This window comes from Chaetomium globosum, genomic scaffold (genome assembly GCF_000143365.1).
Source record: "Chaetomium globosum CBS 148.51 scaffold_6 genomic scaffold, whole genome shotgun sequence".
NCBI lineage: Eukaryota > Fungi > Ascomycota > Sordariomycetes > Sordariales > Chaetomiaceae > Chaetomium > Chaetomium globosum.
The window spans coordinates 3,651,119-3,673,490 of NT_165981.1; the positions used below are offsets into that span (position 1 = coordinate 3,651,119).

A 22,372-nucleotide genomic window follows, 5' to 3' on the forward strand; every position below is an offset into this window, starting at 1 on the left:
GTGTGTGAACACATAGGGAGCAAGGCCCGGGACGATCCAGTGTCAGAAAGCAGAACGAGTTTCGTATTATTAGTTATTAGTAGTCCTTAGAAGTCAAGAGACGTGACGCACGGCGTGTTTAGTCGTCACATCATCACTCTCAGCATGCACCAGTGCCACTCCCCTTCCCCCGAATCCCTTCCTAGGCAAGCTCGCACTCAATCAAGCTCTCCACCCCATTCTGCTTGTCCGTGCTCCAGATTTTGACCACCCTCAGCCCCGCCCCCTTCAACAACTTCCTCCAATCCACCTCGGTCCTCTCCCTCGAACTCAGCAACGACAACACCATCAAATCCAGCGCCGTCGCCTGCCAATCCGCCCCCGTCCCTGGAATAACATTCTCATTAATCAACAACCGACTGTACCCGGGCCGCATCGCCGCCGCCACCCTCGCCAAGATACTCGCGCAAACCTCATCCGGCCAGTCATGCAGCACACTGTGCATATAATACGCGCGCGCCCCCACCACGGGCTGCTCCGTATGGAAGTCATACACCATCGGCTCGATGCTCGCATCCAACCCGACCACATCCGCAATCACCACCGCCAGATCCTGCAGCACCAGCCTGCCCGGAGCGCGCGGATGCTTGCGGCGGAACTCCGCCAAGTCATGGCCCAACCCACCCCCAATATCCACCAGCAGGACGGGACCCCCCGCACCCGCGGTGGTGGTGGTGGTATCCAACCCTTCCACCAGCCGCTCCTGGACGGGGTAGAAGTCCGGGTCCATCCAGGAGGGGCGGCCCTGGCGGTAGCCGCCCATGTGGTGGTTGAATTGGGTGCCGTAGGGCTGGTTGGCCTGCAGCCATTCGAAGAAGTTGAGCGGCGTGTTGTAGGCGGCTTGGTAGGGCCCGTGGGACACGTCGTTGGGGGTTTGGAAGCCGTGCGTGGAGAGCCAGTTGGGCGTGGCGGTCAGCGCGGGGAGGCAGCCGTTGACGCTGGAGGGGGGGTGGGGTGGTTAGTGGGAGGGTTCTCGTTCTGGTAATGGGGGATGGGGGAGGGGTTGTTGCTGTTTGGGTGGGTTGGGTTGGGGAGGGAGCGGGGCTGGGAGGGGTTGGAAACGTACATGCAGGGGTAGCCATCCCCGATGATGGGGATGGTCAGTGATTTGGTAAAGTTGGTGAGTTTGTACTCGTCAGCAGCCACCTCAACGATGTATCCCATTGCGGCCATGTGGCGCATCAAGCGACCTGCGTGGCCGACGTCAGTGGCTGAGTCAGGGGCGTTTTGGAAGAATGTTCCATGGCACTTGGAATGTTCCATGGTACCAAATACTTACACAACAAAGGGGGATGGATGCCAAGGGTCTCAGCCATGTCCTCGGCCTTTTTTGGCTGATCACCCATCTTTGACCATGTGATGGAACAAGCCGATGTCGACGCCGATGGACAGCGCCATGAGGCAGGACGGCTAAGACAACGATATCAGAACCATGCCACTCTTGCAGGTCAACTGCCGGCACCATGAAAGGCTTACCTGGGCCCAGCAATGCTTGATCATAGTCTCCCGCGGCGTCTCTAGTGCACGCACGAGATCGCGGGCCTTCCCCAGCAACCGCAGCCGGCTAGCACCGTCATCAGAGTCCAGGTCATGGCCAGCGTCTGAAATGTCTTGGATCAGGCCCGGAACACTCTCCGGGTCATTGGGACGCAGAGCAGCAGAGACATCAACCAGGCTGGTTTGGGGGTTGCTGTTTGCCGTTCCATTGGTGGTGGCCATCTTGATCGTGTCCAGTCAGCGGTGCAGGGGATGCGATGTGCAAGGGCAATGGAGGGTGGCGAAGTTGCCTGGGGCAATTGAAGCTGAATAGGAGGGAATTGGATGACAGCGACACAACAACGCCGCTGGGATCAGGAGATTCCCGGGATTTATGTTGCTCGAAGACACAGGCCTTTTTCCAGGAATAAGCGCGGCCCCGAACGTCCAGCACAATGCGACAAAGATCTGCCAATATCTCCTGAGTTGATCAATCATCGACTCGCATTAGCGCGGCGGAATCGCTGTGTGAATAACGACACGAGTGCGGCAGCCGGGGGCCTCGGAATGCCCTAAACTCCGAGAAACCACGGGTCTTGGGCGAGTTACACCTTGATACCACCCAAGAGACCGAGACGGCAACTCCCCCTGTTTATCAGACAAGCCATTTAGTGAAGCGCCAGGGGCTATTTCATAGTGACAAGCCACACGACATCGCTTGTAAAGCCACCGAAGATCTCAACCTTCTGCGATCAAGGCGTCGTGGCGATCTGGGGTACTGGCGCGGTCTCACGACCCCCGGTTCTCAGCCCCGGGTCCGGAAACCGGACTTTTCTCCGATGTAACGATGCAAAAGCCATTCCGTAAAACATTTCCTTTCCTGGCAGCGTAGCGTGTTAGTGATGAGGGGCGTCTGGGCTGAGAGAAGGATAGGCACGAAGCAACTGGTTCACCAAGCCTCCTTAAGCCTAGTGGCCTGTCATCCAGTCAAACCCCTTGATTGATGACCCGACAGCGACCCGACGGTTTGGGCCGGCCTCTCGACCCGAAAGGAGGTGGATCTCTCCCGCCGTGGGCCGCGGCCCAGCCGAACAACAGTGAGATGTGAGGATGTACTCTTGCTCCCTCCGTCTGGCATCACGCTGGCGGGGCGTCCTGTCGCGTTGGAGAGGCGAGAGAGGGAGGGCGAGACGGGAGTGGAAGGGGAAAAGGGGGGGGGGGGGGGGGGAAGCAAAAGCAAATGCCGATGGAGGCGTGCATGCACCCTGCTCGATCTCTGTTGGCTGACGAAAAAAGCTCGCCGCGGGGAATTGCCAAGGAGAGAGCCACGCGAGCAAGCAAAATGTTAAACTGGCTGTCACCGACTTCTGGTGAGAAGTCAGAGATAATAGCTTAAGGTTGCCCCATTCCCCGCGCCCCTGAGTTGGTCGTGCAGATCACTGAAGAAACTAGTGTCGAACCACCGACCAGTCTTTGCAGAAAAAGCACATGGTTAGCATGGCGTTAACCCGGTTGAGTTTAAGACCACAATCTTCTGTGGCGAGACCGGCGACCATAGTCGGAAATGGCCGTTTTCTCTGTCGCGCATTCTTGATCGGGTTACAACCACCTGCACTCTTGAAGCAGTATCCATGTCAGCAACAAGAGATCCCCGGCAGCATGGATTCTTTTTCCCTCCGTGCGCTGTCGCCACACCAACGAAGGGAAGAGGGCAGAGCCTTGACTGGGTTTCTGACCCTTGGTTAGTCCTGATATTAGAGAGCATGGGGTTTGCACATCATGTCCCGTGCACGTTTTGACCGGTTGCATATATGAGGCATTCATTTCTGGTGCGTCTCCCCTTGTTCTTCCTTCGTCGACCCACACACCGCGCCGTTTCGCCTCTATTTAGCTCTGCTTCGGTTCCCGCCTGTCGGTAACAGCGTTGGCATTAACCACCACGAACCGCCAACCACCTACCCACAATGGCCGCCGCAAACAGCCATGCCGGCCTAAATATCGTCGACCATGACAAGGGGCCGATGATTCTGGCAACCTCGGTCGCCGTCACCGCCGTCAGCACCTTGTTCGTCGGTGCCCGCTTGTTCACCCGTGCCCACATCATCAAGAAGCTGTATCTAGATGATTATTTCATCTTCACATCCATGGTATGTGCAGCCGCACCTCTGTCAACCCCCCCTCGACGCGAGCCGCTAATCTTATTTTTTTTTTTTTGGATTTTTCTTGTCTAGATTTGCAGCTGGGTCACGGTCGCCATATCAACCAAAGCAGTTTCATACGGTAGTGGCCGCCATGCTGCTCTCTTGACCGAGGATCAGCTATCTCACGCCATCCTGTACACCATGGTCGCTTTCTTGCCGGGAATCCTGTCATTTGCGGTACCCAAGCTGGCCGTCGTGGCCTTGTTGACGCGCATGCTCAATCCGAGCCGCGTACATGCCATCATAATGTGGGCCACTGCTATCATTTGCCTGATCAGCTTGATGGGTTGCGTTGCTATTTTGTTTGGGCAATGCACGCCGACCCATTCCATGTGGACCTTCAGTGTCAAGGGGAAGTGCTGGAGCCCCATGATATTGGTGAATTACTCGATTTATGCAGGATGTGAGATACTTCCCTCCAATTTCCCGCTCCAACGACACCTTGCTAACTCAAATGTCGTGAAGCCTTTTCCGCGTTCACTGATCTGTACTTTGCCGTGTACCCTGCCATCGTGCTCTGCAACTTGCAGTTGAACGTGAGGAAAAAGATCGCACTCTCCTGTGCGCTGGGAATCGGTTCCGTGTAAGGTTTTCTGGTTTCAAAGTCAAGGACATCACTAACGCCTTCTTACCCTAGAGCCACGGCCGTAGCCATTTACAAGTGCACGCGTATCCCAGGTCTAGCCAGCCCGGACTTTGTTTGTAAGTCAGCCGCATTATTACACGTACACGGCCTTCTACCACAGTCAGCCCCTAACCAACACGCCATCAACAGATGATACTGCCGACCTCACAATCTGGACTGCGTAAGTTCCTCAGTCCCAGTCCCCCGAACACCAGGCCCTGAACTAACACAAGACAGGATCGAAGGGTCCACTCTGATGATCGCAGCGTCGATCCCTATCCTGAAGCCGCTGATGGATCTCATCTTCGGCCGCCGTACCTTCTCCTCCGACGAGTCCGGCAACAAGTACAAGAAATACGGCCCGTCGCGCAGCGGGCAGGGTGAGTCGGGGATGGAGCTCTCAAAACGGTCTCGCAACAACGGCGGCGCGACAGACACAGGCCTGTCACAATTTGAGACGGCCGTCGACGCGGCGAGCTGCGAGGAGGGCCGCAAGAGTGCAGACCAAGACAGCCAGACAAATATCATGTCGAGCACGAGGGATGACCCGCTGCCATCGACGCCGTCGACGCCGCCGCTCGGGGCGATCCGCCGGACAGACCGCGTTACTGTAACCACGTCTTATGGCGAGGACTCGCAGAAGGGGTACCCGGTAAATAGGTGGGGTTAGAATATTGGCTGTGCCAATGCCTCGGACTGTTTTTGATGATACCCTGGAACATAACTGGAACAAAATGGTTGGGATGGGGGGCCAAAAGCGACGGAGGTTGAAGAGGCGTAACTAAGCTTTCAGGTTCTCTTCCCTTCATGATGTTTACTATTCATCGTTAATTGTTTATTTTTCGAAGCCATGCAACAATATTTGTTTTTGAGTGATTCCCCGTTCTTTCTTGCAGCCAACCCTGTCTCTAGTCGGAGTTTAGGTTGTTGGGTGTGTCTTGGTGTGTTGAGTGTTTTGCGTGGTGTTGATGAGAAAAGGGGTAGCAGACAAGGCAGGGTTAGGGTCATATGCTGGTTCAATTCAAAAACCAGGGTTCGGATCTCCATCGATCGCCACAAGCCAGTTGATGACATCATTCCCTGACGGAAGCCGAGAATCATGTTTACACAAATTCTCCAACTGGTTGGTTGATTCGCGTCATTGGAATCCAGATTCTACCTGCCTGTTCCCTTTGGCAGATCATTGCCAGGCCATGGCACACATCATAAGGTTTCGATTTACGAGGCGCAGGCCCGGATTACCTTCTGTTTACGTGAATATCTGGGACAGGCCGTAAAGTCCGTAAATCGTTGACCAAATAAATTTACCTAGTGCCGCTTCTTTCCGTTTTTATTTTTGTTCTAGATTCGATAAAACTTTCAGCATTTGAGGAAGCTGAGTTCCAGACCACCTATCATGGAACAACACAACACCGACACCATGACCAACCAAACAAAAGAAAACGACGAACCAAATGAACCACCACCTTCCACCTCCGACACCAGCACCACGGCCACCACAGCCACCACCTCCCACTCCCACGTCCATTCTCACGCCCAGGCCGCCATCACAGGCCCCGTCGACTTTGCCGAACTACCGGGCCTCCCCCGCCTCCGCTACCGCATCCTCGACTACAAGCTTAAGCTCTCCATCATCGTCTTCCTCCTCGTCCTGGAATCCAGTCTCCTCCCCATTTCCCTCTACTACGGCCTCATCCTGGGCACAACCCTACGGCCCGGTATCGTCTTCGCCATCATCACCTCCTTCTTCGGCATCGTCACGGGCATCGAGTTCGGCCTGCGCTGCCTGAAACTCATCTGGATGGGCGACACCTACCGCCCCGTCGGCGGCACCCGCTGGAGCTTCGACTTCACCCACTGGACGCTCTCCTTCGGCTACACCGTCATGACCGCCATCCTCATCGGCGCCTCCGTGCCCCACCCCCCGATCGTGCGCCCGCTGGCGATACCCGTGTCGCTGTTCTTTATCCAGATTGGCTTGCAGCTGGTGTGGAGCAGCTGGATGAACGCGACTCGCCGGCCTGCGCCGTTTAAAATCAGTTCGGTTGCGAAGGGGGGCAGGGTCCCGCCGTTGGTGTTTACGTTGGTGGAGGATATTGTGGGGGTGGATGGTGCGGGTGGCAGGGAGTATCGCAATGCGTTGGTGGCGCGGTATGGGGCTAGCTCCCGCTTTCGTAAAATGATTGCGCAGCAGAATTGGTTTTGGGCCGTTGGTGCGCTGTTTGATGGCATTGGGACCATGGTGGTTATCTGGACCGTGCCAGAAAAGGTGGCCTACGGCGTTGGTAAGTTTCAAGTTGGTGTTGTTGGTGCTGTTAGTGGTTTCTTGAGTGATCAACTGCAAGCTAACGGTCCATGCAGGTTGGGGCAGCCCTCTCATTTTCGTGCTTATCTGGGCGACCATTTCCGTCCATTGGGTGCGCCTTTCGCTGAGACGGGAAAAGGAGTTGTGGCGGGCGGAGCATCCGACCGACAAACAAAGGGACTCGGATACACAACAAGCAAGGTGACGCCGCTCTGAGAACCGCATACCGACTACACAAAGACACGCCTGACGGACTGACGGTGCACCAACGTTCTTTGGCATCACGCGGGATGGGGAACCTCCTTTAAACATCTGAACACACGGAGAATCTGCTATTGGCGTTTTCCCCATTTTTACCACGTCTAGTGTATCAACTCGACCATATCGCAATGGCCAGGGCTTTTGATCTGGGCTCATTGCCCCCCGAGCTTATTTACGATATTGTCGAGCATCTCGACCAGAGTAGCCTGTCTTCCCTCGCCCGGTCCTCCATATTTCTCCACGCCTTGACCTCGGATCTTCTTTACACCCGCGATGCGGCCAGATACAAATCAACCGGCCTCGTGCGTTGCATTCGGAGCGGCGCCACCAAATCCGTGTCTAAGTTCATCGCGGCCGGCGTCGACGTCAACGCCACCATCAATATCTACCCCGACATGGAGGACTTCGCCGGCGACACCACCCTGCTTGCCATAGCCGTCGCCCGCAACCAAATAGACGTCGTTCGGCTGTTGCTCTCCCACGGCGCGGACGTCTGCGCAAGGATCGATGCCGTGCTCTGCTACTCGGTCCTGGCACACCCCTGGGCCGACGCCAACCCGGTGACCCCCTTATCGTTAGCGATCACCCATCGCCAAGCCGATGTTGCCACGGAACTAGTAAACCACATGTTGCATCCCGACGCCGTCGTGTCAACCATCCGCGGCATCGAATACACTGCGCTAGAGCAGGCCGCCCTGTGCCTGTGCCCCTCGATCGTCCACCGGCTGCTAGAGCGCGGTGCCGACCCCGACCAACGTAGTCGTACCGGCGCCACCATCTTGTACAAGGTCATGGCGAACTACGATGTGCATCGGTGGGCCGACGGGCTCCCCGACGGTGGGCAGCTGATCGGGATGACGGTCGTGGCCCTTCTGATGTACGGTGCCAACCCCGCCCTGCGCCCGTACCCTCCGGTGCTCCCCGACACTGCCACCTCGGAGCAATCGAAAATTGGGGCGTCGCTTTTCCTCCTGGGAATCGACTCCCCGTATCCACAGATCCGGCAGCACTTTGCGGAGCTCCTGCATCGCCGCGTCTGCGAGAGGTCAGTGTGTCGGGAGCGCATGTACGACTACGGAGTACCTGGGGCGGATATCCCGGGCCATTGTGCTATATCTCGCAGCCAGCTGACCCCTGAAGAACTGCGGTTCGCAGAGACCGTCGAGTGAATAGGTTGTTTAAAAAGATCTCGTTTGTATTCTAGATAATAACTGAATATGCGATGATTACAAACCGAGTGTCACACAGAGGGCAACAATAGAACTCGGCGGTGGAGTTTATAGTGTTTAAATGCAGGTTGATAGCAGCTACCGTGCAAGCTCGTCCCGATTCGCTGATGGGGTACGTGCACGTGCTTCACATCAGGCACGTTGGAGACCGCGCTCGGCACACCGGTGTCGCTTCCGCTGCTCGGCAGTGGTGGCCGTAACAGCTAGGGGTTCCCGGTGGTTGGCAACATATTTCCCCTGCGTGGCGGCCATTCGCTTCTGGTGGTCGAGAGCTCTCGCCCAGGGGGAGGCAAGGGGGATGTCGCCGGCGACAGGAGGAGTGTGATTGTGGATGCATATGAGGCATATGATGGATCAGTTAGCTCAAGGCAGCCATTCCGGGAGCTACATGTATGCTCAAGCAAAAGAAGGGGTTACTGCAGCATTAGACTTGATAGCTTCACTTGGCCGGCGCGTTTAATAAAATTGACTCGGCCAACAACACCCTGCAAGTCAACATACTCTCTTTCCCGATCTCGCCTCTTTACCTTCAAGTGCTCACTTGGAGGCTTCCTTGGTCCCTGTCTCAGCCTTGATTTTGTCGACGAAGCTTAGAATGGTATCTACCATGCCTTCGGTCCAACTGAGATGAGGGGAATGGCCGGCTGGGCAATTGTAGATCGTAAAGTTGCCCGTCTTAGAGGGCTGAAGACCAACCATACCTTCTTGATACTCACGAGGAAGCGTAAGATCGCCATTCAGGACTAGGTAGGCGCACGGTAGCATCGAGTATGCATCGTTCGTGAGCTTTGAAGTTAGGATGGGAGAGGCCGTGAGTGTAGCTGCCCACTGTTTTGCGGTGGACTCGTCGAGATCGTTGAACAGGAACTTTTCGGCGTTGACAACCGTGCCGAGCCCGGCGGCTCCGTGTTTCTATTTTGTCTGATAAATAACAATTTACATGCAATCCAGCTAAATTAGGTACGTACGTGGAAAGTCATGAACGGGGGCGTCACAAAGTTGCCGTCCTTGGGCTGGAAGAAGCTGTTCACCGATTCGCTAATTGGAATGACGAATGCACCTGCGTAGAGGCTGCCGATTACTCCTCCAGCAAGACCTTGAGGTTTTCGCATGCCAGCCTGCAGATCACGCTGCGCCGCCTGCGTGGCCACCCAGCCGCCAGATGAATGGCCAACGATCAAGACCTCCTTGCCCGCTTCTACCAACGGCTTCAGGACGCTCAGCACAGCTTCTGAGTCCGCCTCTCCCTGGGGATAACCTTCCGGTGGGGGTTCGCGACTGAAGTCGGGATTGGCGACATCCCCGACGTTCAGTTTCGCGAGCCTCGGCAGTGGGGAGTTGTGGGCAGTAGGCGGCGATGCCTCGAGCCTGCAAAGCTTCCAACAGCGGACCGTACGGAGCCGGGGTGTGGTAAGAGCCGTGACAGAGAACTACTGCGAAGTCCGGGGGCTGTGACATGATTTAAATCGAGACGGGCGCGGAGTCGGTGATGTGTTGACTTGTGCGTTGTGATGGACAGGTGTCAAGAACGGGTCTTGGGAGTCAGGCTGAGCCGGGAGAGTGAGGTGCGGGCGGTATCTTTCACAATTACTGTAATATCGATGTGTTTGGCCGCTGACTGCTCTCGGGGACAGGGGAACCTGGGACCTCTGAGGCAGTGTTGTGGCGGGGGCATGCAGGGGTCAAGTTTGTTGGTTCCGATAGCACCAGACTGCAAAGTAGCAGGCGGCAAGCGAGCCGGGCGTTCAGTTCAACCTGCCAGCAGGCTGGCGAGACACGCGGCAGTCTAGCAGCTGTCCCGCCGCCCCCGATGTCTCTATCTGCGCTGTCACCGTTGGTATGCAAACTCCAACGCGCCCTCCCCTGGGTTGGTAGTTAACTTGAACTGCTCAGGCAATTGGAAGTGCCGGGACTCTCGTGACCACGACGTGCTACTTAGAGTCCTGAAACTAGCGGTAGTTATGGGAATTTCGTTATAAATTCCCCTCTTGCGCGTACCATAGATACGAATTCGGGGTTCTTATTAAGTGGTCTCAGGACCACGGGTTGCCGGTTCCTTTTAATAAGTACCACCCTGCTTTCTTTCTTGGTGAATCCAAGTGTTAATTATATATATTATTATTCATACTCCGCTATGCCCTAGGGCGTGCCGGACCCTCAGCTATTTAGTGTACAGGAAAACCGTGCCCTCCCGGGCCGGGTGAAAAACCCATACCAACAATCAAGGAGCGATGCGTTTTAGTGAGCCCACATATACAAAGAGAGGAGGCCTCCTGGCCTCCGAACGGGGGCGCTTCAGGCCGCCGCTTCCAGCTCGAGCCTCCTGGCTAAGTTGTACATCGGCAGCTTCCCCTAGTCCATCAGCCAGTCGAGAACTCTCCTCGCGAGCCGTGCAGTTGTGGGATTGATGCCGTGTAGAACAGAGTAAAAGTCCCGTGTCCGAATTCCAGTTCTCTCCCATCTTCGAGTCAACGGTGGGGCCAAACACCACACTACCAGGTGTTCGGCAGTCTCTCATCCCTCTCCACACTCGTAGGCAGGAGTCAGAACCTCCGGGACTCCCCATGTAAACAAGAAGTCCCGTAAGCCTATTGCTCCCGTCCGGATTTGAATCAGCAGTGAGCTCTTTGCCTTGCTGAGACCGTCGTGCCTCCTTAGGGTTTCGTTCCGGAATAGCGTCTCCTGCTGATGGTCAAAGTCGTCCGCCGGCCTGGTGATTGCCCTGCCGTCCTGTTCTTTTAACCACCTGGCTTTCCAAGCCTCTTCTACTACCCTGTTCGTATCAACGGTTCCCCCCGTCCAGCGCATGATCGTGCCCGCGGCTCTCTCCACCGCCATAGGCCCTTGAGGTCCCAAGGTTCGCGGTCGGCCTCCGTTGCCCCTCCTCGAGCTGAGTCTCCGCTGTATCTTGTGGTACGATGAGCTCCTCAGCCAGGGTGGTCGGCCGATGTACCCCATCGATCTTGTCAACGCCATCACCGAGATTCCGACCGCGTATCAACAGCTTCGTCGCCCTTGGGTGGACTCTCCGAAGACAAACGAGATGGACGTGGACCTTTTTAGGAGGCAAGCGCTGCATTGGCGAGAGTTCCGGCGGTGGCAGACGTACAGCAGTAGGAAAGGGACCCCTTATCTCGTTGGCCGCATCGAAAGCACCATCGATCCCGCGTACAACACGTTTCTCCGCGATTTCCAACGCGACTCGCCCATTAAGACTGGTGCGAGCTTTTGAAAAGACGGAAATGTCTTTCTCATATGGTGGAAATAACCCCGAGGCTCTACTCGGTAGGACGGATGTCGGAAGCGGCAGGTGGGGCTGTCAGGCGCCTGGAAGTCAGCCTGGAGAACCTGGGCTTGCCCAATTTACAAAAGCAAAGGGGTAAGTAAGAAGTGGATGTCTCGACTTACCCGTTGTTTGGACCGGGTGGCCTGCGCGGGACGCTGGAGCTGGGTGGCACGCGTGAACGCGTTCGGATCCGTCCGCCTCCATACCAGATACCTTGCGGCGGAAGGGCGTGCTCTTACTGGGGTCGACGGACAAGACAAGCCGAGCAAATGCTTGGTACCGTACAAAAACCGTGCTGTTTACACTCTGGGTGGTTACCTGGGAGCCCCTCGCGGTAGGCGACGGTGGAGGGGCGAAATGACGGCCGAAGATCGCAACGTTGTGTCGGGGATTTTTGAAAACCAGCGGGGCGCAGGCGTTATCGTCCAAGCAGACAGCAAATCTTTGCAAAAGACACGACCGACGAGGACAAGCCATTGCGGGAATCGAGGCCGTCAACGGTCCGCCAAGCAGAGCAAAACGGCAGTGGCGCATGACAATAAAATTCAACAACCATACCTGCACCGCTGTTCGCTCCTTCAGTGCTTGATGATGTTATGTCGCTCCAGTCGACGCGGTCAGATGGTGGGGATCTGAGAGGGTGGTGTTTTCGCCAGGTCGGCCAGTTTTTGTCTCTCTGGGCCAGAAATCGGAAAGAGCTCGTGTTGATCGCTGCAGTTTTCTAACAAGGCCGCTCCGAGATTGCCATCCGAACTCACAGCCGAAGCCACACAGTAACATTTGTTGCCCCCGAGATGGCTTTCCGGTCTTGCAGATTGGAATGGCAGTTGTGCAAAAGGTGCACGTGCTTTTCTTGTTCCCTCAGCCTCATATTGCGCTCGGACCACCTTGCATGAGCAAGACGCACATCACACCAGGCGCTAAAAGGCGCTCGGACCACTCGCTTATGATCCTTAGCACAGGTGTCAGAATACGGGATTCACTGGTCCAATCAGACAGTCAAGTATGGTTGTTTTTAGCGCTTGTTCCGATGCTCTTCTCATTGTTGGTTTTTTCGTGTCTGCCTCGGATCCCGACATGTGGGTCCCGTCCGGATTTTACCCGTCGAGATGAGGGGTGGTGGTTAAGCTAAACATGCCCCGTTTACTTCATATCCGAAGACTCCACCTCGATATTCTGACAACAGGTAAGCACGCATTTCTTCGAACCTTCGTCCTCCAACAAATGCCAATCGAGTTATTGTGACGTTGGCTGCACCAGCGATGGCTTCACAAAAGACTCCCACTTCGTCAGAGAGGCCGGCATTACCTGCCTCTTCAGAAGATGAGGAGTCACGCCGAGCTGGTATTTTACGTTTCCTTCTGTTTCGTGTCTGGGCACATGGCGATTGCTGACCCCGGTTAGGTTTGGCTGGAGGTCTCCACGATTGACCAGATTGTTGACCACATCGTCAACTCTCGCCAAAGCGGCACCGAGTCGATCATTGCCTTTCACTGGCAGGCGAGCCACGTACACGATCTTTTTGAGCAGCTGGACGCTAAGCTGCTGGAACTCGACCAACTGAAGATCCGACGGGTTGAATATGATTACGAATCTGGAACTGTATATCTCGATATCATGTCTGAATCCCCATTTCATTACCAGGTTCAAGCCGGTCTCCGCGACCACCTCAAAGCTTCTCTCGGAAAGTTGTATGCCGATACCAAGGACCCTGCGATCCGTAACCTGATACGGTTGGTCGAGGAACAAGGCACAGCTAGAATCGGCGTCGATGGGAAACTTCTCAAGCAAGCCGATGTCTCTTTTGGTCCAGTCGGTTCTCTGCCTGCTCTGACTTGCGAGGTCTCGTAGAGCGAGTCTCGCCAACGTGTGGAGAGCAAGGCGCGCCAATATATCGATTCGTTGGACGATAAGATCCAAGCCGTTCTTATCCTTGACCTTCAATACCCCCGGTATGAAGAAGGCCTGGGTAAGCCTGCTGTTGGACGTTATACGGGTTTAACGGATATTGGCACAGCGCAGGACACGGGGTTCATTGGGGTCGAAATTGAATGGGTTCAACTGATTTCTTGATTGATGATTCTCGCAGATTCGGAAGCCGCCTTTTCTCTGTCCCCAATTCGGGTCTGGTGCCTGGGGCTTACCAAGGTGGCCTGAGGCAGTCTGATTACTCATCCTTTCCAACACCTGCTTACAGCGGACGGCTGGCCCCTGCAGCACGACCTCTACCATGACGATGATCTCGATCAACAACCCGATGGTCAAGTCGACCTCTATCTCTCTGACTTCGTCGGTTCTGCTGGTTTACCACCGGCCTATTGTCGCCCCTCGACCGCCGAGTTGGCTGCTGGGATTACGAGGTTTGCCATCCTTATTTTAAACCTCGAAGGCGATCTGACCTTTCCACAGAAACCCCACGATCACTCTGACATACGAGCGGCTGAGGGCCATCTTTCGCAAGGCACGCCACTCACACAAGCCGACAGAGTTTACCACCGAGATCGGTGATGAGGAGGAGAACCTTTACGAGGAAGCAGAGCGGCGAGTTGCTGAAGCGCGCGACAAGGAGCGCATCGAAGCCGATAGACGTGTGGCTGAAGCGCGTGCCGAGTCGGAGCGGCAGTTGGCCGTGCTGAAGCGGCGGGTGGCTGAGTTGGAGCAGCAAATGGCTGAAGGCCGCCGGGGGGTCGAGTAACATTTCGCTGTGTGGCAACCCGGTGGAGGCTCCCTCGTGTTGTCATTGCGCAATCACACATGTCTTTCCTCAAGCCGGCCCATCTCATACATCGTCACAAGAAGCGTCCCACTGTTTCCCTAGGGAGTGTCCATGAGGGTTGATGATGCGGTCTCCCTCGCCTTGTCTCCGAGGTGAGACATCGTCCCCTCCCCAAAGCTGGTCGTGGCGGTTGAAATCGCCCGCCAGTATGATATCCGTTCTCGTCCCTGTTCCGTTTCGAAACCTCTTAATCATTAGGTCAATCTCCCTCATTGCATCTTCCAGTGCTTCGTCACTACCGCCCTCTACATAGACTGACACCATCAGCACTGCCCGATCTGGGAGCCGGATGCGTGCTGCGGTGAGGTCTGCCGACGGCACTGGAATTTGCTCAACCTCTATATCGCTTCGTACCCATAGCATACTCCGAATCGGCCACGTCGTCTCCCGTCTTGTCGTTGGTATTAACTTCCTCCAATTGTGATGACCCATTGGGACCGTCACCACCGAGTCTTCGATCAGCCTGGCATATGGTTCGGAGATGGCCAGCACTGCGTAGTCCTTAAGTCCCTCGTCGTTTAGCAGACTCTGCTGCACTTCTCTCCGTTTGCGGACGTTGAGCTGAAGGATCTTAGCGTCTTAGTCCCCATGTTCAGCCCAGCGTACCGACAGTTCTTGCTAAATGACTCGTGTGGTCCTCTGCATAAGCACGCACTTCAGGACACGGACTGACACGTCTTGTGGTGGTGAACCTGTTCCGCACACCTTCCGCATCTTTGCGGCTTTTTGCAGGCGAAGGCCCTTATGGCCCGATCTCCTGGCATCTGTAGCACTGAGTTTGAGCCCTTCCCGAGAGCGCGAACACGAGTCGTGTAAGCGGAATTCTCCGGCCCAGATGGAAAGTAACACCCGTCTAGAAGTCGCCTCGCTTCGCTGCCCTTCGTCACGTAGACGACCATAGAGCCGTAGGCCTTGCCTGTATCCTTCCTGCTGAGCCAGGCGATCTTGGCAATGTTGACGTCGTTCTCTGTACCAAGGGCTTCCATTGCCCCTGGTAAAACGTTCCCCTCGGCGTCGAGGACCGCTGTGCGGATTGGCATTGTCGATCCTCACTGGGTAGAGCTGATCCCTCAGCACCCGTACGCCCGGGACAGTGATCTTTTGTGCTGCATCCTTGACAATCCTGGTCTCGTTTTCGTCTCTACAAACCACCTTGACCCGATCCGGGTTCCGGGTCTCCTTTACAACCGCAGCGCAGCGCCAATCTCCCATGTTCTCCAGTGTCCGGACCTCCGTCTCGATTGCTTTTCTGACATCCGCCACCTGGACTTTGTTCTTTTCGTTTTCCTCCACTCTGGATGTGTCGATGGTGCAGAACAGCGTGTCGGTAAAGGATGAGGGTGTCGTGTTCAACGAGGAGAGGGTGCGCACCCCGCTTGGTTGGCTTGATGGTGGGGTGCGAGCGACTTCGGCGTACGATGCTCTTGCGCTTGGCTGGGGACGAGGCTGTGAATACCGGGTTGCGTATAAGGACGTCGATCTGGTCTCGAGCTTGCCTCAGCTCCTCTGATAGCTGTGCCTTTGTGTTCGCTAGGGCGCATTCCATTTGACGTTGGTATTCCTGGAGCTGATGGTGCAATTCTTGAATCGTGTTCTGCTGCTTGCTGACCACGTCGCGTAGTTCAATGATTGTATCGAGCATCTCGTTTCGCTGTGCATTGAGCACCTCTAGAAGTGTTTGTAGCGCTGTCTTCCCGGTCCCAACTTCGCTGTTGGTCGCATTCCCGCCTCCTAGCGCGCGTGTTCCTCTCGAAGTGGCGGTCCGCATAGCATCGCTCGTAGTCCTTCTCGACGCGGTGGTTGCGTCTTCGATCGATTGCATTGCTTCGCGAACTTTCGCACTCGGTTTCGGGGCGCGGCTCGGTCGCTTCAGCGGGGATGGTTGGTCCGCCACCTCGACCACGATCTGGTCCTGCGCCGACCCCGCCATTTCGCCGTCCTTCCGCAGTGCCGCTCGACTTTTTCAAAAGTTTAACTTACCGTGAAATTCGCGACAACGCAGAGCCGATTCTGATGTGGTGTGTCTTCCCGGCGGTCGGTGGTAATTGGTAGCTGCATCCCTGCATCCTGGACCTGCAGCCAGCGGAAGCCGCTCGAGTCTGCACCTCTCCGTCACAGTTCTGGAGCCGACAGGGGAACGCATTTGAGTTTAGCGACATACGGTAGATGGGTCAATCAGAGGAAGTAGATGTCGTGGTTGACATAGACAAATGACCCCTTTTCTGCCCGAGGCACCATCCATATCCGGTCAGCCCCGACGCGGGGGAGCCCAATGATCTCGCGTCTCTCTATGATGTGGTAGATCGGGCACTCCAGAATGAACTCCTTCTGCGGGAAGGTTGTCTTGGCCTCGGTATGTGTGACTACCGCGAAGAGGTATGTGATGCCAGTTTGGAAGAAAGTGAATATGCCATCAAGCCGTGCAATTGTCCAAGTATCCAAGTCGCCGCCTAGGACACGGATGAAGTTGCCAAGTGTAAAAACCCTCCTAGTTGTTGATTCCCTATATACAGGTCAGAAAACATGTTGGGTCTGCCGTCACTGCCGCAGTCTGCTCACCTGATCGCAAATGACAGCTTTTCTGCCCATTGGAACTGGCCCTTCCCCCAAGACATCACAAATGGCCGGTTGTAATCCTTGGAGAGTGCTGCCCTGAAGAGCTGCATAAACTCGCAGCTGTCCTTCTCTTGACGTGGGCTAAGCACCTTGAGCAAAGGATCCCTCCTGCTCTTGACCCATGCGGCTGACAGGCCGTATAACGCAAGCGGTCGTCGATGTAATGCGTCTGCTGTGATTTCCAGGACGGAACAGTCCTCGTCGGTTTCCGTGTTCTCGCCGTAGTATGGATCATAGGCTGCAGCTAGCCTTGGGCAGCTACGTCGTAGAACGCTGAACGCGTTATGCACGTCAGGAAATCGGTTCTCGAAACAGCCCGCGAGGGCGAAAGAAATCGCCTGCCGTTCATTTTCTCGGCGGATGAGCGTCGGCGCTGGGTCCCGACTGTTCGTCGCAAAGACGTCGCTGATATAATCCCTGGTTTGGTCGGTTCGTATCATCTTATCCCCTTAACTCAACTAGTAGTTTTATACACTTACTTGTGCTTTGTCTCGCCGGTAAAGGTCAGGGTTAAGCGGCAGCCATACTCCGCTTCATCCAATGGAAGATGGAGGATCTGATGAATATTGGGCAGACCTTTCATGTTGAGGTACTCGTTGGATTTCTGTTCTGGCGATTTGCGTTGTCGCGTTGTTGACATGATTAGTAGAAACCACTGAAGGAGGCGGGGGCGGGACCGTTTGGGTTGGATGGGAGAGGCCAGAGTGTGCATGAATTGCTGATATGGTAGCGGCTGCTGAGAGTGAGACCCGACTGGCACCTCGGGGCTTCTGAGCATCGGCTTTCTGTCTCTTTTCCTCGCCCCGGATGCCTGCTAATTTCTTAGCTTCTCCGAGAACATGGAAAAGAAACTGCACCGCCTTCCGTCCGTGCAAAGTAACGCGGGCAAAATCGTCATAGAGATCGGTGAGATTTCTGCCGAAGATCGTAAGGACAGACAAGGTAAAGCTCCAAAAGGCTACGATGATCCAGTCCGAGGCGTTGACAGCGGCAAAGTTGTATGGAAACCGGATAGATGTGTCGAGGAATTGGGGCGCGAACCGGACGAGGCGCTCATGGAGATCGGGTCTGACGTGGCGGGGCCGGAGCCAACAGCGGAGAATGACAGGTGTGAGAACTGAGCTCCGGGCATGTTCATTCATCTTGTATGACCCTCTGTGCGTCTTGGGATTCTGGAGCGCAGACCACCCAGGTGGAAACGTGAAATCCTGGTACACCTTGGCAAGCTCATTTCTGGCCGGTTCGAGGAGCAGGCCATCCGGCATAAAAAGGACATCAAGCATGACGCGGGCAATTCCGGCGAATTCGGAATGTGCAGCATCAATCGGACGGGACCGAAGAACGTCAAGAGCAGGAAAGAGCTTGGTGATGTTGGCCATCAATTCCCCATTGCATACGACGCCGAGTCTTTTTTCCGCCTCATCCTTGGCCCTCTTGGAAGACAAGCCTCGGACAAACGAGATGTTGTCCAAATGTTGCATATAGTACCGGCCATTGTCGATAATGTTGTACTCGAGGTTTCCCCGCTGGTCGATAGGGATGTTCCAGCTGCGACATGGGAGGAGCGCTTGGTGACCTTTAGATCCGCTGAGTTTGGACTGGGAGGGCATGTCGCCCGTTATGTGGACGACAAAACTGCACACGAAGACATCTCGGCCACCAATCCTAAGATGTTTCCCGGAATCCAAAGTCTTCATATGGAACAACGACTGGACGATGTCTGCAAGGTCGGTGCCATGTGGTCCCAATGTGAGTGGGAAAATCCCTTCCCTCTTCCCTCGCAACCACTCCTCAAAGAAAAGCCCGGTCAGATAGAACCCCATCGTCGCCCGGTACATGTTGTTGTAGAGGCCAAAGGCGTCGCAGAGGAGGGCCCACGGGTCGACTGTCGTAACGTGGAGAGGGGAAGGATGTTTCTCATTTGCCGTGACAACGTGTCCTTTCACTGGGGGATGCGCTGGAACTCGTCTAGAGACGTTGCAAGTTGAAGGACCTCAAGGAGATGAGAATGGGCGGTTCTGGAGATGTTGTGCTTCTTTTCCCAGAGTGCAAATGCGAAGATGAATGGCGACATGTTGAAGGGTTTGGGTGTATGGTGTATCGGCTCCGAAGAATCCAGCTCTGCGCTATCCGGAAGAACCTCGACGCCGGCATCGTTCTGTACGCTTGGGCCGACGTCTTGGTTATATGGATCTTCGAATCCGACGTCTTCTTCTGCTTCAGGCGGGGAAAGATTTCGAGAAGGGCAGAGGGAGGCAGAGCCGGCTCATCGGCGAGAGGTTGTGTACACTCGCTAAGCTCCGCTTCCGCAAGCTCCTGCTGAATGATTTTCATAGTTGTCAGGGTGTCGGAGTTCACTGCTTCGTCCTCGGGTGCTGGTGGCGGCAAGTCGGCAAGCTCGTCCAATTCCTGATCGACTGGTGTATCTGACGGAGGCTCGATCCTGTCGTTGAACTCAGCGCTGAACAACCAATCCTCGACTGCGGCGATGGGCTCGGTTCGATCATCTTTATTCTGCATCAGCGGCGCACTGGATTTCTGCTGTTGCTGCGTCTCACTGGCTAGAGTGGCTTCGGCATCTTTCCGTCGCTTCCAGGCGCTGGCGAACTCTGTCGGGTCTTCGGGTGCCCGCTTGGGCACTTTGAGCCGGGGTGCAACGGAATTGTTGATGAAGCGCCACATCTTCTGGATGCTGGTAACTGCAGAAAGTCGTGTCGGCGTTTTGGCCTCGCCATCTACGGGCGGGATGGTTCCCGGGGCGATTCAAAGCTGCTCGACTGGTGGGAGCACATGGACCATGCCCACCGCGTCTCCCACCACCAGCATCGCGAGGCCGCCATTTACCCGCGCCATGGGCCCTGAGTGGGACGCCAATTACCCCGGATGGGTCAAGTTTTCGGCATGCCACTCTTCCACCATTGCATCAAGACCACCACCCTCCGTCGCATCCAGCTCTGCGCCTTCGGTCAGTTTCTTGTCGTCGCATGGTCATCAAGAACCGACCGTACCTCGCTGACACCAACAGTCATGCCCAAGATGCCACCGTCCATGACGATAGACAGCGAAACGGCACGCGGAACCCAGCAGGCTGAGTCCCAGGGTGCCGTTATTCCAAGAACGCAACAAGATGACAACGACAACACAAACAATGACACCGGGTGTACCAGGCCCAGCGACGATGACGAGATGTTCGTCAGCCCGCGTACGGAGCAGGAAAATGTGACTGTTGTTACACGTCCCCGGGACGATGCCAGACATCGAAGGTTTCACCAGTCAGCTCTAGGTAAGAAGAGGCTGCCTTTGCCCAGACTGACCAATAGCTGACAGCTTTTTCACAGCAGCAGCTACAGACCGGAATGGGATCGTCTCAACGCGTGGACGTTTCTGTCAAGAAGCGAAAATACACACCGGCCTTGGACAAGGACACAAAGCAGGCTATTTATGCTCGGCTGAAGTCTATCGAGTATCAGCTACGTGTTACATACCTTCTGCATTTGACGGATGAAGCCCGAGATGATCTGGTTCGGCACTATCTCGACGACATTGAGGGCGGCGATGCCGAATACGTCCGCGAATATGCTGCGTCGAGGATCATGGGCAATTGCTCTAACTGGCAGCTACGGTGCATCGACAACCTTATTGTGAGTTTGAATGGTCCTGGACACAACCCCCGGCGATTGCTAATGCACCCCAGGCGTTGAACAGGAAGATGTGTAGGGAGAGCGCCATGTACAAGAACTGCAGAGACTTGGTGAGCATCAGGGGGGAAATGAAGGACAAGTACAGCCCCCAGCTTTTCGTCGAGATCTTCGATTTCGCTAGCGAGTACATCGACGTGGCTGGGAGCGGCAAGGACGTCCAAAAATGGTGCAAGAGTAAGCTCCTGTCTTAGTGTGTAAAGTCTCTTGGTGCCTAACAGTCTGCAGTCCTATTCATCGAGCTCGCGAGCCGTGCCAAGCTGGTGGTGGACTACGAGAGTGACCCGAACTCGAAGCGAGTGTCCGACAATGACCGTCCATCCTTCATTTCTTGGTTCAAGACATTGTGCAACTCGACCAAATTCAGGGACTACCGTCCCAACCCCCGCAACATCAAACGATACATCAAGCCTCGGGCATCCAAGAGGGGTAGGAAGGAGAAACGCGCGTTCGTCCATCCAGACGACGACGATGTCGATGTGTACGTCCCGAGCGATTGAAGCCACAAGGTATTGAGGGCAACTCGACTTTCCCATACGCTTGAACCGGAGGAACCATCAACTATACAAACATCGCTATCACTGCTATTTGGCTAGCCGCGCGAGACTCTGGGTCGAGATATCTAGACGAAATGTGATTCAAAGGACAGACATGGGCATGGCACTGTAGAAACGGTGAGTTCCCTTTTTTGCGTTTGCCGGGCCGAGCTAACATATGCCTAGGGATTTTGGGAGGATATGGTGTGAAAGTTCAGATAGATTGAACAAGCATATAACCATTGCATGGAGGATGCAGGAGGCGAGGATCCCAGCCGTGCCTGAATCCTGACAATTTCACACAGCAGCTGGCACTGGCCACAACACATGGCTACCAGCATTATTTGCAGACATTGCTAGGGCGATGAGGGGCAGAGGTCTTGACTTTTCTACATTGCGTTATCGGTCTCTTCTCCAAACGGCACGGGGCCGAGATGCATAGCCCGACGTGGGCACGGTTCTGGTGATCTGGTGCCGGCGCAAGGAGGATGGGCAGTCCAGCTGCCCGAGGCCCACCGTCAGAAAGTTGAGAGTGCTCCTCGCCGTCGTCACATCAAACAGTTCAATTGAACCCGTCTTGAGCAGTCCGGCTGTGAAAATTGTCGCTGACATACCAGACTTGGTACTCAGAGGTCATGCCCCGCTGACCGCCATGCCCATTCGTATACTGTCACCGCAGGGGTATGCCGTTAGGACATGGCCTCGCTGGTGAGCGGCACAGGATCCCGACGGCGGCGGAAAGGCATCTTCCAGTCTAGTTGATCTTGCAAGCAAAATGATTTTGACCAGGAGACTATCGCACTGTGAAAAATGGCCTTGCATGCAAGACCATTTCCCAATCAAGACCATAATCGGCCCTAAAGATAGCCTCGAATGGAAGGCGCTCTCCAGATCAAGACAGCGTCGGCAGTGGCGATGGAGTGTCGGTGCAGTGAGGCTGTGGAGACGGGAGAAAGGTCTCCGCGGAAGTATACATTCTGCGGAAGTGCAGCTTGTATCTGAAAAAAGGACTCGCAGTGTAATGTATTTTGAAACAGAAAATGAGTTGAATGTGAAAATCGTAGTAGATGATTTTTAGCAGCAAAAAAAATCCCATGCGAAGTTCAGTTCCCAGATGCAAGATTCATTGGGTTATAACAGGGTCCTTGTGCGGGGAGATGGTAACAGGGATAATTTTGTAGCGGGAAAACGGTGTTCCTTACGGAAGACCGCTTTGCCGCCCGAAAACGGTACCCAAGATCATTTTCCATGAGCCGGGTGGCGCGCTATGGTATCAATTTCCCATAACTAGTTAGTTAACTAACTAACTAATAGTTAGTAATTT

The 22,372-nt window shown here is 55.1% G+C and overlaps 7 protein-coding genes across 7 annotated transcripts; 4 read left to right on the top strand and 3 right to left on the bottom strand.

Annotated features, from left to right (window-relative positions):
- Positions 1–181: 181 nt before the first annotated feature.
- On the bottom strand, positions 182–1,758 carry CHGG_09504 (uncharacterized protein; the record flags this gene model as incomplete). Its single annotated transcript, XM_001227430.1, has 4 exons — positions 182–977; positions 1,106–1,229; positions 1,319–1,385; positions 1,516–1,758. 4 exons carry the CDS (start codon positions 1,756–1,758, stop codon positions 182–184), a joined length of 1,230 nt encoding a protein of 409 aa, XP_001227431.1.
- Positions 1,759–3,479: 1,721 nt separating this feature from the next.
- Positions 3,480–5,011, top strand: CHGG_09505 (uncharacterized protein; the record flags this gene model as incomplete). Its single annotated transcript, XM_001227431.1, has 6 exons — positions 3,480–3,662; positions 3,747–4,119; positions 4,182–4,299; positions 4,354–4,418; positions 4,492–4,522; positions 4,579–5,011. 6 exons carry the CDS (start codon positions 3,480–3,482, stop codon positions 5,009–5,011), a joined length of 1,203 nt encoding a protein of 400 aa, XP_001227432.1.
- Positions 5,012–5,761: 750 nt separating this feature from the next.
- On the top strand, positions 5,762–8,076 carry CHGG_09506 (uncharacterized protein; the record flags this gene model as incomplete). The annotated part of the gene is made up of 2 exons (XM_001227432.1): positions 5,762–6,626; positions 7,013–8,076. 2 exons carry the CDS (start codon positions 5,762–5,764, stop codon positions 8,074–8,076), a joined length of 1,929 nt encoding a protein of 642 aa, XP_001227433.1.
- A 597-nt stretch (positions 8,077–8,673) lies between these two features.
- On the bottom strand, positions 8,674–9,594 carry CHGG_09507 (uncharacterized protein; the record flags this gene model as incomplete). Its single annotated transcript, XM_001227433.1, has 3 exons — positions 8,674–9,048; positions 9,105–9,459; positions 9,533–9,594. 3 exons carry the CDS (start codon positions 9,592–9,594, stop codon positions 8,674–8,676), a joined length of 792 nt encoding a protein of 263 aa, XP_001227434.1.
- Positions 9,595–12,745: 3,151 nt separating this feature from the next.
- Positions 12,746–14,117, top strand: CHGG_09508 (uncharacterized protein; the record flags this gene model as incomplete). The annotated part of the gene is made up of 5 exons (XM_001227434.1): positions 12,746–12,766; positions 12,827–13,219; positions 13,274–13,391; positions 13,620–13,782; positions 13,832–14,117. 5 exons carry the CDS (start codon positions 12,746–12,748, stop codon positions 14,115–14,117), a joined length of 981 nt encoding a protein of 326 aa, XP_001227435.1.
- Positions 14,118–14,816: 699 nt separating this feature from the next.
- On the bottom strand, positions 14,817–19,496 carry CHGG_09509 (uncharacterized protein; the record flags this gene model as incomplete). Its single annotated transcript, XM_001227435.1, has 8 exons — positions 14,817–15,461; positions 15,655–15,866; positions 16,179–16,318; positions 16,414–16,701; positions 16,758–17,231; positions 17,294–17,370; positions 17,453–18,782; positions 18,955–19,496. 8 exons carry the CDS (start codon positions 19,494–19,496, stop codon positions 14,817–14,819), a joined length of 3,708 nt encoding a protein of 1,235 aa, XP_001227436.1.
- Positions 19,497–19,850: 354 nt separating this feature from the next.
- Positions 19,851–21,012, top strand: CHGG_09510 (uncharacterized protein; the record flags this gene model as incomplete). The annotated part of the gene is made up of 4 exons (XM_001227436.1): positions 19,851–20,016; positions 20,142–20,455; positions 20,509–20,689; positions 20,741–21,012. 4 exons carry the CDS (start codon positions 19,851–19,853, stop codon positions 21,010–21,012), a joined length of 933 nt encoding a protein of 310 aa, XP_001227437.1.
- Positions 21,013–22,372: the final 1,360 nt, after the last annotated feature.